Raw genomic sequence first — 14017 nt, 5'->3', positions numbered from 1 at the left:
CCTTTCAGTCGTACTCCTCTCGTTGACAATGCTTTCAATAATGATGTAAATGACTCCCAATATAATAATAATAACAATTTATTTTCTCAAAAAACATACAATGTGTATAGCAGGGAAACAACAATTATTCAAAAAACAAACTATAACATAACTGAGTACGAACAGAGCATACAAGAAAAGATAAATCATAACTGAAACTTGAAAACAATATAAATATGCGGTAGCTCATTGTTAAATTTGATACCTTTATAGTAAATCAAATTTTGCCCAATATTTGTTTTCATTTCCATTAATTTCAGATTGCCAGAATATCTTGTCGAATGGTTGTTGATCACTATTGATTTTGAAAGTCAAATTTGAATGTTTGAGCTTATTTTTCGCCAAATGAATAAAGGTACATAATTTGAATGGATGTAATGATGACAAATCTAATAGTTTTTTTGGTTTATACAAGTTGACTGTATGCTCCTTGTAGTTCAACTTGTATATATATCTTATTTTGTTCTGATTTTTTAAAAATTGGTTTCCATAAGGAATTTGTTGCCATTCCCAACATTTCTTATTTTGAATAAAATTCCAATTATGGGAGCTATTTTTTTTTATTGTTTCAATGTGTTTTCTCCATGATACATTTTCATCTAGAATAAGACCAAGAAATTTAGCACTAGGGGAGTATTTAATATTTTCATTATTAAATTTAACTGGATCTTTTGAATCAGTTGATATAGACCTTTTTGATATGAAGATATATGAAGATTTCTGAAAATTCAGTGTCATAAAGATCAAGGTCAAGGTCTTATGAAATATTAATTTTGATTTATTCTACACTATTTCCATTGTAAATTATAGTGGTCTCATCCGCAAACATTTGTAACTCACCAAATAAATTTACTGTAGCCAAAGAATTGAAATATATAAGAAACAATTTCTTTGTTGTGACCTACTTTTGAACAGAATATCTTTTTTTTTTTTTGTAGGATTGTCAAACGAATAGGACGCTGACTTTGATATCAAAGACGATCCAGTCTCTAGGGAACTTGGTGAGCTCTAGGTCTGCGCAGCAGGTGTGCAAAGAGGAGTACATGGAGGGGCTGTATAAGGCGTTTTACACGGAGACGCATATGACGGCCGTCCGGCAGTTTCTCGAGATAATTTCGGCGAACTGTACCGCTAGTCAAAGGGTTATCGATAATGATATGCCCGTAACTTTGAAAGAGGGGTGAGTCAGTTTTCAAGTTGATTCTTTCGTATCATCATACTATGTTTACATATACAGTTTAGACAGTAGAGAGTTTAAATAGTCAATTATGTACAGTCTCCACTGTGTATTATCATGCCTGTATGTTGAATTTTCTCATGAATGTACCTGATGACTGAGATCTCATCCAATTTGGCTATTCCAAATTGTATTCATCAATCTATGATGTAATAATTTCAACATTGTGTGCAATGGAAATGATATGTTCAAAATGGGAAAATTGGTTTTGACTTTGAAAAGGATCAATAATATACAAAAATGAAACTCATAATTATTCCGAAATAATCAAAATATATTTTTATTTGTCAGGTATATTTAAAAAAGAATTGACAATATTTCTATTAGGAGCAAAGAAGGAGGGGCGTTTTTATATTTTGTTGTTGGCGATCATGACTTCATATAGCTGTAAATATTTCTGAATTGATGAATTGATAGAATTTTTGACAGAGATTACCTGAAAAATATCAATATATATATATATATATATATATATATATATATATATATATATGATGTGTTGTTTTTCCGGGTGTTCATCCGTCGTGTACTATTCGATAGTCGACGTTTCGCCATCATCTCAGATGGCATTATCAAGACGAGTTACTGTTTCGCTTCGAGAGGTGTAACGAGAGTTACACCTCTCATATTCAACACATCATATTCTACCATCCGTGAAAACCTACATTGTAATATATATATATATATATATATATATATATATATATATATATATATATATATATATATATATATATATATATATATATATATATATATATATATATATATATATATATATATATATTCACTCTAGAATGTCGAAACATAGAGGTATGAAATTTAAAAAACAGAAAACGGAATCATTTCTTCTTAGATATTCCCAAAAATTATTCCAGTTCTTCATAACTAAATTATTAATGTTGCATTATAACAATATGTTGTAAAAACCAAACTTTCCATGAAGGTATTATTGTTACAATATATGTATATCTCCTATATTCAACACTTCCATTCCAAAACTGTATATTATGTTTGCCAATCATCAAACACTTACTTGAATTTTTTTCATTAAATGTTCTATGAATGTATTACTATTACGTTATGTATATATTTCCTAAATTGAACACATTCATCCCAAACTATATACTGGTTCTGTAATTGGGCCAAGTGCCTGTTTTGACAATAAAAGTTTTTTTTACCATTCTTGGAAGATGCCCAAGTTATTCTTCCTTCAAATAATGAGTACAAATGATATTGAATGAATATTGTTTAGAAATCCTGATGTACAGTTATGGAAATATGTAAGTCTAGGTATTTAAGTTATTGTTAGAAAAGAAATCACGATTGCTAGTAACGAAATATAAAACAGGGACACCAGTTTAATCTTTGACAAATATTGTCCGTTGGTCATTAGAGAAATTTTCACTTTTTTTATCACAAGTTTTTCTCTTTACAAAATTAATTTCTTATTTATTTTTGTGTAAAATATTAGTTACTGTAATGTTATTAACTCTGGCTTTATATCTTAACACGCTGCAGGAATATAACAAGGTACGTATCGTAACGAAAACTTTAACGGATCCTTTTTTGTTTCGTTGTTTTTCCGTCATGTATATCATCTGTTGTACTTTTTTCCTACTGGAACTGAAAACATCATTCTCTTCATTGCAGATTAATGATCAAAAGGGCTCAAGGAAGGAAGAGGTTCGGCAGAAAGAATTTCAAACAACGTTACTTCAGACTTACCACCCAAGATCTCAGCTATTCGAAAAGCAGAGGTAAGCAATTGTGAGTGCGTTCGAGATCTTGAATATTTTGATAATTCATCAAATGGATAATATCGACTAAACTTATATTGAAGTAAAGCATTTATTTTTATTAAAAAGTATACCTATGAATTGAAATACCTGAAGGCCCCTACATCAACATGATTCAGAAAATATTTTTTTCAACTTTAAAGAAATAATAACTACAATTAGTATAATTCCTTATAATCAATTACAAACAATTCCTGACTAATCACCAATTCTGACTATTCCTGAGAGACTGGGTAAAGTCTGTGAGTTGAAGTTATAACTTTATATAGTTACTTTGATTCAGATCCTAATTTCAACATATATTAGTAATTTAAATTGAAGGGGTTATATTTTTAGGAGTGATTAATTTTTGGGAAAGAAAGTTTTTGGCTTTCTACTACTCCATCTTGATACAAAAAAAGAATGAGGGAATCTTCCAAAGAAAGGAAGGAAGTAATCAATTTGAAAATAAGTAACTCTATACATGGATGTGTAGATCAAGCAAAGAAGTAACTTTCAGACACAAACCGAAAGAAAGTCCTCCTGAAACAGCTACTTTCATATAAACATTGAATTACATGAAAGAAAAAATTCTTTCGAAACAAATACTTCCATATGAACACAGAATTATACAGAAGATACTTTTCTCTACTCAGTTTGTATTTCAAACATTTGTTATGGAATAAAAATCAGATATCATTCACATGAGTTCTACTTTAAAGAATTTTTTCAAAAGAATTTTTTCTTTCGTGTAATTCAATGTTTATATGAAAGTAGCTGTTTCAGGAGGACTTTCTTTCAGTTTGTGTCTGAAAGTTACTTCTTTGCATGATCTACACATCCATGTATATTATTTTCAAATTGATTACTTTCTTCCTTTCTTTGGAAGATTCCCTCATCCTTTTTTTTTGTATCAAAATGGAGTAGTAGAAAGCCAAAAACTTTTTTTCCCAAAAATTGGTAATTTATTTCATACACTATTCTACAGGCATTTACAATATGTACTTGCATAATATAATTTGTGAATCTATATAATAAAAATTAAAAACAGAACAGTCAGTTAACTAAGAAATGTTTTTTAATTTGTATAATCTGGCAGTTGAATTGTTTGTAATTGTTTGTTTAAGGTGATTGACAATTTTTCATGGTAATTTTCATTAGTTCAGACTTCCATTGTCTAATATGATATTTAATATATGTATATTTATTAATTTTTTTATCTGTATGAACTTTAAAAATTTTTTATTAAATGAATTTCATATTTATCTTCCAGGAAGGGATGCTTTGTGTCGCATCCCCCTCACAAATATTTTGGCGGTGGAAAGACTGGCTGAAACGTCGTTCAAAATGAAAAACATGTTCCAAATAGTTCAGCCGGAAAGGGCTCTCTACGTGCAGGCTGCAAATTGTGTTGAGGAAAAGGAATGGGTGGATTTGCTCACTAAAATCTGTCAAACGAATGCGAACCGCCTGAAAAAATACCATCCGTCTGCTTTCATCAACGGTCAGTGGTTATGGTGAGTATTTTGAGGCTTCAAATTCAATAAAATTTGTTTTATATGAAGTATTGAATGGACCAATGTCTTTACGGGTATTGACTTTCATTCCTTCATTATTACTGTTATATTCGTATCTATTTTAGTTTCAGGGAACTATTTGTCAATAAGATTATTTCTTGACAATGAAACACATGTATCTATCTATCTATATTATTTTTTATAGTTGTAAGTCTCCTAACGAACTGGCTCCAGGCTGCAGCGAAGTATCCCAAACAGACAACAACTACCACATGACACTGGATCCGGAAAGGGACTTGCAGAGGATCCACTCGTTGATTATTACGCATATCCAGACACTCGAGACATTCATCAACATGTTCCAGAACGAAGACAGTACAGTGTTCGAAATATTGATTCAGTTGCGAGAAGCCGCGTTTCAGATAGAGCAAAAGCATAGATTGTACAAGAGGACGCTCGATCGGAATACCAAATATGGCAGTTTGTGAGTAACGGTTTTTTTAAGAAAGCATTTGTTTTATGTTGTTGAGTTCATTGAAAAAACAAGAAATGTTTATTTGAAATTGGATTTTGTATTATCAGATATATTAGGAATAACTATTTCAAATAAAGATTTAATTTACTTTCAATCCTCACCAAACCTTACAAATTATTATAACAAATGTATTATTGAAAAAGGTGGAAAAAATTATATGTTCAGTGACATTGAATGTTTTTTCAGCTGGTTTTCGAGAAACAAGGTGTACCTTAAAAAAGTGAATTGATACAATTTTTAATTTTTGTTCTAGATACATGAAATTGATTTTTATTCCTTATATCATGATGGATTTTGTGAAATCAAACGAATGAAATTAATATTATTGGCATATAAAATGGTCTTTGCATTCCCATATACTTATTTAATGTATTTTAACATAATTTAAATTAATCTCATTTCTTGGTTTTGTCATTCTTAAATCTTTTGTGTGTTGTTTTTGTCTAAGAGATATAGAAGACTAGAACGGTTATCAAAATGAGACTGTCTAATATGTTGAATTGTGCGAGTTAAAAAAGATAATTTTTTCCCTCAAGAAAAATAATACAGATGACAATGGAATTAATCTGAATATAATCAAGTTAACATTTGAAATACTGGGAAATAGGTTTTTGGGCTTGATAAATTTATCATTAACCACTGGAACATTTCCTGACGGCTGGAAAATTGCCATCATCGTTCCTATTGAAAAAATTACAAACACCGTTTTAGGATCTGATTTTAGACCCATAAATACCCTGCCAATTTATGAGAAAATATTAGAAATCACAGTGAAAGAGCAATTGATGAAATTTACAGCGAAACATAATATTTTGATTAAAGAACAATCTGGATTTAGTGAATCCCATTCATGTGAAACTGCACTGCAGTTTCTAATCTCTTTGTGGAAAGTTGAGTTATCTAAAAAACGTATTATAGGTTTTGTCTTTCTGGATTTACAAAGGGCATTCGAGACGGTCAACATTGAGTTACTTTTAATTAAATTAAATAAGTATAGACTCGATTAAAAAGTATTAAAATGGTTCATAAATTACCTCACATATCGGAAGCAGCTAGTTAAATATAATCAAGTGACATCCAGTACTTTAAATGTAATTTCTGGAGTCCCTCGAGGGTCAGTATTGGGTCCAAATATCGTTTAAGACAACTGCAAGATGAACAGCTGTCATTGAATCTTTATATTGATAATGTCATCATTGAAAGGGTAACAACGTTTAAATATCTGGGAGTGGTATTGGATCAAGAATTGAACTTTAACGCGCACTGTAGTTATATTCAGAAGAAAATAGCCACGAATATTCATCTTTTATATAGATTGAAAAATGAAATAAGTGAATATGCAAAATTAACAATTTATAAATCAATAATAGCACCCCACTTTGACTATTGCAGTACATTACTCTATTTTGTGAGCAATGAAATTTAAACAGACTACAGAAGCTTCAAAACAGATCCATGAGGGCAATATTAAGTTGTAATAAAGGCACATCTGTGGAATACATGTTATGTCTGCTAAACAAAGGATAACACTGAATATGCTAATATTTATATTTAAAATTAAACAAAATATGTTGCCAAATTATCCGAGTGATCAGTTAACCTACACAAGTAGTATTCATACACATTCCACTAGAAATAGAATAGGAAATTTTTATATCAACAGAAAACATATAGGTTGTGACTCGTTGTATAGTTCTGGTCTGATTGCATTTAATAATTTGCCAAGTCATATAAAAAGCTGTGGTCCATTAAATTAATTCAAAAGAAGATGTAGTGAATATATTTCAAGTAATTGTCATCAATAATTCGTCTTGTTTTCTAGTTTCTTGTTTTTGAAATGTGACTTGTCTCTAATTTTATATATATTTTTTATTGTTTTGTATTTTATAAGTGACTGACTGTACTATGAAGAGCATTATTTGCTAATAAAGAGTAATAATAAATAAATAATAAATTTTTATCATCTCTTGATGAGGCTTCGTTAGGAACACCCGCGTTGAGAGACTATGTTTTTGTTCTTGTGTGGGAAAGTATTTTCTTCATATTCATCTTGAACCAGGGGTTCCAATTCTACCTATCAGCCAAGCTATTGTTTCTTTAAGATCATGGTCATAAACGCAACCAAAGTGTGGACCTAGAATAAATTCAAAAAATCATGACTACAAACACTTGAAAAAAGAAAATACTCATAATATTAAAATGATTTGCTAGTACTCTCTATAGTCTATCAGATGATCTTCAAAATACTGTGATGCCCGAAGATGCTCTTGTATAGCAAAGCACGTGTCGCCGTTTAATAATATATAGCATTAATATATAGCAGATTGCCCTGCTCTCTGTGAGTTCCGTTGGCCTCACAAAACTCTCAGGACTGATAACAACGTTTTTTCATTAAACATTTGAAATGTAAATGATTTTTTTCTATATTTCTATGAGCAATTTCACATTTGTACAAATAAAAACAACGAGGAAAACTAAAAATAAAAATTAAATAAAGTTTAAAAGTAGACACAGACCAGTAAAAATTATCCTTATATTGTAATGTAAGGAGTAATAAATTTGAATCATAGTTACATAAACTCTACACGTTCTTCAACATTTCTTATTAGTCCATACACAGGAGAAGAACTCTAAACTTTACTGAAAACAAAAACACTCAATCTTGTGGTTCTGATTATATTGCAAATGTTTTATATTCTGTAATAAAACCAATAATGTTCCTTGCGAATCTTTCACCGTGTAATAGTATATTTCCTGAGAAGGTAGAAATGAAAAAAATATTCCAATACATTGGAAGTTGTCAGAATAGAATTAAGATAATTATTGACCCATCACAGTGTCTTCAGTATTTTCATTACCTATCTGAAAGACTAGAAAAATTCTCTGTCATAATCAACGTGGTTTCAGAAGTGGTAGAAGTAGTTTAACAGTGATCCGGTCATTTTATCAGAATATTATTGGCCAATGGTGAATGTCCTGTTGGGATTTTCTATGATCGCAGAAGGGCGTTTGACAGTGTTCACCACGAAAAACTACTCTTTAAGTTACAAGCATATGAAATAGAAAATATTTCAAAAAGATGGAGTGATACCTTTCTATTTTCGTTAAACATGGGAAATGACACAAAATCATCAGCCGGAATCCTACGGTGTTCTGTGCTAAGCCCAGTATTTTTTGTTTCACATATAAATTATTTAAATGAATCTATGCTATTCACTTGAAAATATTTTATGTTGAAGCTTCAGTTTTAGGACCTGTGTTGAAAATAACTGCATTACAAATCTATTGAAATGATGCTGTTGAAAGTATGAATACATGGTTTTCAGCTAATCAGAAAAACTAATTTTTCAAGATTTCATAATCATCAGAAAACATGTCATGAATATTCTCTAGAAGTGATCGGTATTCAACTATAACAAAGTTTCACAGTGAGCAACTTATTCAAATTCTCAACACACAGAATCACCTATTCACTTCGAAATATTTACTTTGTTCAAATGGAATCAAGATTAAGATATGGAGCGTTTTTGAGGTTGGTCCACACATGCATGAAGTGTTTTTATTAGTCAAAAGAGAAACATAAGGACTGAATCTGCCAACAAGTTGAAGGGAATTATTTAAAAAACTTCAACTTATGACTCTACCAGTAATTTACATTTTTTAATTGTATGTGTGTGTACATGTGTACACAAAACTCAAAAATGATTTTCAAATTCCACCAGCAGAATATAAGACATCATGCAAATCTCCAGATAGTGCTGGACTAATACTATTTGATAAACTACCAAATAATTTGAAACTAGGTTTGACTTTGGAAATGTTTGAAATAAAATGAAATATTTTTCTCATGGAACATAGTTTTCACTCTGTTGGTTATTTTCTCAGTATGTTAATTTTATATGTATTTTTGTGTTTGTGATTGTTCTGTTCTAAATAAAATTTCAGATCTATTTTATATAACTTTCATATCATATTTCCCAATTACTTTCCAAAATATTTAACATTCACGTAATACCTTTTCATATAAAATAACTTCCGCAGTATTTTGTTATGTTTTTCAATTTCCGTTTTGAAACATTTAGGGGGAAAGGACTAAGCTGCAAAAGTATCAGCTTAACGTTTCCTCTTTTTCACACATTGTGTCCACCTTGTATTATGTATCTTTAAGGGTGGAAAAACTATTATAGAACTCATTTTCCAACTTCATTCGATATATTGATCAAGCAATGACAATGACCTTTTGACTATTTCGTTTCAGAGCCGCTCCAATAGGGGACGACAACTATCTCCTGGCATCTCGTTTCAACGTCGATACGTCCGTTTTACGTAGGTGCGTCTCTAGCGAACCGTCTTGTCCTTGACGAATTCTCCGTAGATCGAAGACTGCTAAAATTTAAACAATCGTAATGCGATTACGAAAAGCAAACACCAGTGTTATCCTAAGTAGTACTAGACAAGAGCGAACGAGTAAGAGAGAGAGAGAGTGAGTGAGTGAGAGAAGTTGTAGCATGTACATTGACATTGTTATTGTACGGGGTAAAGTTAAGAGTTGCGAGAATTTTTGGCCTCATCCCGTACCTTTTAGATTTTAACTATCTGTAGGCGACAAATTTCCCAAGAACAGACAATCATCTTTTATTTTCTTATTGTACAAAAAGGTTGTTAGTAATTTGTATTGATCGAGTACAAAGTATATTTAGATGGGTGAGAAGTCGCTCTTCGGGGAGAGAGTTCAATAAAGAGCAATAAATCAGGGGCTTGAAGTATTTTTGGTAGGAATATACAGGTTTGGTGGATAGTTTTTTGAGAAATTCTCGACGAAAATGTGGGTTTTCTTTGAAGCTTCTTTATCACTAGTTATTTTAGTGAGTAATTTATAGAGTATATTCGAGCAAATTTCATGGTGCATATTGCAGTAATGTGTGTTTTAATTCATCAACGGGAAGAAGGTGAACACAAAGCTCGGTTTTGTTAAGAGTTCCCTTTTATAAATGGAATTTTAGTGCAGAAGTCACTAGTTTCCATGTCTTCCCGTTTAGAAAATATCAGCCATTGTTTCTATTTGAAAAAATATATCTATCGTGATCGATCCCACTTCTGACTCCATTATTTTTTCATTAAAACTTGTTGAATCTTCTCTTTAGTCTTTGAGGAATATGCATTAGACTTTTCAGATGCTTTTCAATCTTCTTTGGGCAGCTTCAGGTCCTAGTTATTTTGATACTTATGGACTACAGTTTGAACTTTTTCGCAAGAAATTACAACTGTTGATAAATTTCTTGTGAATCACTTTTTCACTCATAGTTTCGCAGATATTTGGAGCTGTAATCTGATCATCCTATTGGGTTTCAAATTTAGTTCAAAAGTTTATATATATATATATATATATATATATATATATATATATATATATATATATATATATATATATATATATATATTTGTAGTGTGATTTTTTTATTTTTCAGTTCTATTTTGTATAATAGATCTCTGAATTTGTGACCCCGAAATTGCTAAATATATTTTCCATTTTTTTTTATAATTCTGACGCTTTTGAAAAAAGCGGAAGCTGTATAGTGTAGATATCTTCGTTAGAGGCCATTCAAAAAGGGCATTTATCACTATCATTTTAATTTGTACGCAATTTTAAACCTTGAATAGCTTTTTTACGTTTATTTTGTATCATGTTAGTTTAAGGAGAATGTTGTTTTTTTATGTTTACTCGTTGTCGTATTTTTGATAGAACCTGTGGAATTTTGATGTTCTTTCTTTGAAGAAACATTGTAAAATAATTTTCGTGTATGTATATTTTTATTCGCACTGATTTTACAGATTTTTTTATTTAATATAATTGTTTTGTTCTTCCTCATTAACTTATTAACTTTTTTGTAAATTTTGTGTAATATTAATTTTGTTTTTAAAACAAGTTTTAATAAATATTTTTGAAAAACAAATATTAATGTAGTGTTTTATTTTGTTTGACTTCATCTTCAAGAATTCTTGATTGGTACCTTCCAGTTCCACAGCATCTTTTTTAATTATCAGGCTCGAAAAAAATTATATTTCCTTTTACAGTTACTGACCTTACTTTTAATCTGACATTTGTCTTGAAAACACAATTCTCAACATTACAGGAAAAATATAAAGAATGTTTTTTTTTGAAATATCAAAACAATTTTGAATTTTTTAATATTTGAAAATCATTTAATGCAGTAAATAGTTGTGTTTGGTTTTGACAGTCTGGAGCCGAGCAAGTAGATGCAGATTTGTTACCACGTGAACGTGAGAGTCAACGGGCTGTTTCAAGGTGATGTTTTGAAAAGGAATGAGGCTGGATCTAGCTGTTTGCAAATCAGATCCAACCTCGTCCCTCTTCAAACATCACATTGAAATAGTCCACACAGAAAACTTCAGAAACACCAAAACCATTGTTACGGAGAAAACTCTTCAGGGCAGGATAATTCGTGAAGCCATTGAAAAACATCCCGAGTGTCTTAACAAAAGTGATTATTCACAGAGACTACCGCAATTATGAAGGTCATTATTGTCTTGCCAGACATCTCAAAGTAACTCACGCCTCACTAATGTGAGCCACGGACCACTACACTATCTCATTCTAAAATAAATTATTTTCTATTAGTTTTCATACTCTTAGGAACCTCTCAACTCAGAGCTTTTGAAGATCTGTATATTTCCCACTTAGTTTCACTAGTTGTCAAACATTCCTCACTAGAATTTATTCCGAATTGTAATATCCATAAATAATTTTATGGGTTAACTAACTAATTTTGTTTCAATAACCATCAACTTTGTGGAAAAATTGCTTGTTTATAATAAAACATTATTTTGATAAAATATTGTTTCAATAGATAAATAGATTTATTGAAGCTATCAATTTTAACAATTGATAAAACTTAAGTCAGAAAACTGATTACATTAACAACACAAATGTCTCTTAGTATTAATATAAATAAAATCACCTGGTATAGGTAAATACAATGAGTATATAAAAAATGAGAAGGAAAAATAAGTATATATCACAGACATAGATTAAAGGGAATGATGTAATATTGAAGTTACTAGGAAGCTCACATTTAATACAAACTTAAAAAAGGTTATTATTAAATGGCTGCGTAATGCGGCCCATGCTCTGTATTTTTCAATCTATGTTTAGGAACAATATAATTGGATTTCTGTCTGGTGGAATACTGATGTCTATATTTGTCATCTTCAAAATTCGATTTGTTCTCATGTACAAAAAGTACACAAATATAGGTACATAGATATAGCATATACAGTAAACATTTTTTTATCCTTGAAGGTACCACAACAAGTATCTGTGTAATTCATATTGAACTTTGTTTTTATTGTTTTCAATAAAAAACGAGAATATCTCATTTTGTCTTTAGAAGTCAACTTTTGACGTCAACAATATGTTTTTTTTTAATTTCTCTTCCGGGGAAAATTTCATTCAAATTTTTCTACGTGTATGTATTTATATCAACACCTTTAAACTGAAATAAATGTCAGATTGTTTGATTTGTATTATTTTCATTTCTTTAAAAAAGTTGTCAAAAGGTTTAATCTCAAGTTTATGGTTCATCCGTCTTTGATCATTTCGGTATTTACTAATTTTTTTCAGATTGTTAGATTTTCCAAACCCCTATAAGTTATGTTGAATAAAAATATTTAATTTGAATAACATTTTCCTGAAAAATAAATAGTGGTGAGATCTGACCAACAAAATGTTTCCTTACTCAAACTCTCTAATGGAAATGGAGAGAAACTTCATTTTGTTGACATCACATGTTGCTTTTGTAAAAAAATGCAAGCATTGGAGTGTATCCTCATATTTAAAATGCACTGTGTATTTCGGCGGAAAACTTTAAATTTGTTTTCATTTAATTTTTTATTCATTTCAAGTTTCGAATTCTGTCCTCCAATATGTTTATCATGAAAGTCAAGCTCAAATACAACTACTTCACTTTGTCATGAAATCAATAATTCCCTGTATTTTCATGCAATAAAAATACAAATTCAAAAGTTTCGTCCGTTTTAATGTAATGTGTTTTTGTAGCTCCTTATCTCAATGTCCGTATCTCTGTGTCGTGGTATACACATTGATGCTGTTAATTTTTTTATATTTAATTTTTTTGGTTATTTTCAGCTTAATACTATATGATGTCTGTCTGTTTTTCCGTTAATCAGCGATTAACGTTGAGCGATTCTCGGCCACTTTTTCTCTACGAATTCAAATTGAACCAAAGCACTACCGGAAGTCCGAAAACAGGCATTTGGCAATGATAGTGTTGATGAATGCACTGTTGGACGTTGGTTTGTAAAATTTCGTACTGGAGATTTTAGCCTCTAAGATGAGCCCCGAAGTGGTCGACCTATAGTAATCCAGGACGAGGATTTGGGAACCCTGGTGGAGACTGACCCATCACAACCGGTGCGTGGGATGGGATTATAACTTGTAACTTATGATTCCTAATACTTTGCCGTGTTAGGAATCACACGTTAAAAGGTAAGACCTCGTTAATCCTTAGCTCACACAAGTTTCTTAACTTCTGAGAGTTGTCGTTCGTATGGGGGCGACAGCTGATTAACGGAAAAACAGATTTTAAACAGATTTTTTTTAACTTATAAAAACGGACAAAACTTTTGAAACAAGCTAATAGCTAGGAAACACTGTATATTTGATTTGGAACATTTGAGTAGTCCCTGGAATCGAAAACGAATACCATATATTCCTACGAAGAAATTAAAACTAATGAGTTGATTTGGAAGATATTTCAAGTACATCTTTTTGTGGGTTGTATATGAATTGAACTATCTATTTTACAAAAAATCTTCTTTGGCTTTTTACGTCTCCAATTTATCATAGGCTACAGAAAACTTCTTTGTACTT

At 30.5% G+C, this 14017-nt stretch overlaps 1 protein-coding gene across 1 annotated transcript in view; it reads left to right on the top strand.

Annotated features, from left to right (window-relative positions):
* Positions 1-11060, top strand: part of RasGAP1 (Ras GTPase activating protein 1) — a 30627-nt gene extending 19567 nt beyond the window's left edge. The window contains exons 7-11 of the mRNA XM_074184354.1: positions 978-1219; positions 2930-3036; positions 4328-4571; positions 4777-5055; positions 9365-11060. Coding sequence (XP_074040455.1) covers positions 978-1219; positions 2930-3036; positions 4328-4571; positions 4777-5055; positions 9365-9467 — 975 coding nt within the window. The 3' untranslated portion in view covers positions 9468-11060. The remainder of the gene's footprint in view (positions 1-977; positions 1220-2929; positions 3037-4327; positions 4572-4776; positions 5056-9364) is intronic.
* Positions 11061-14017: the final 2957 nt, after the last annotated feature.

The sequence above is a fragment of the Leptinotarsa decemlineata genome, unplaced genomic scaffold (genome assembly GCF_025532065.1).
Source record: "Leptinotarsa decemlineata unplaced genomic scaffold, Ldec_3_MD MMD2_tig00026354_RagTag_RagTag, whole genome shotgun sequence".
Taxonomy (NCBI): Eukaryota; Metazoa; Arthropoda; class Insecta; order Coleoptera; family Chrysomelidae; genus Leptinotarsa; species Leptinotarsa decemlineata.
The sequence above is the reverse complement of the archived record's forward strand: the minus strand, read 5'-3'. Positions and strand labels throughout refer to the sequence as shown.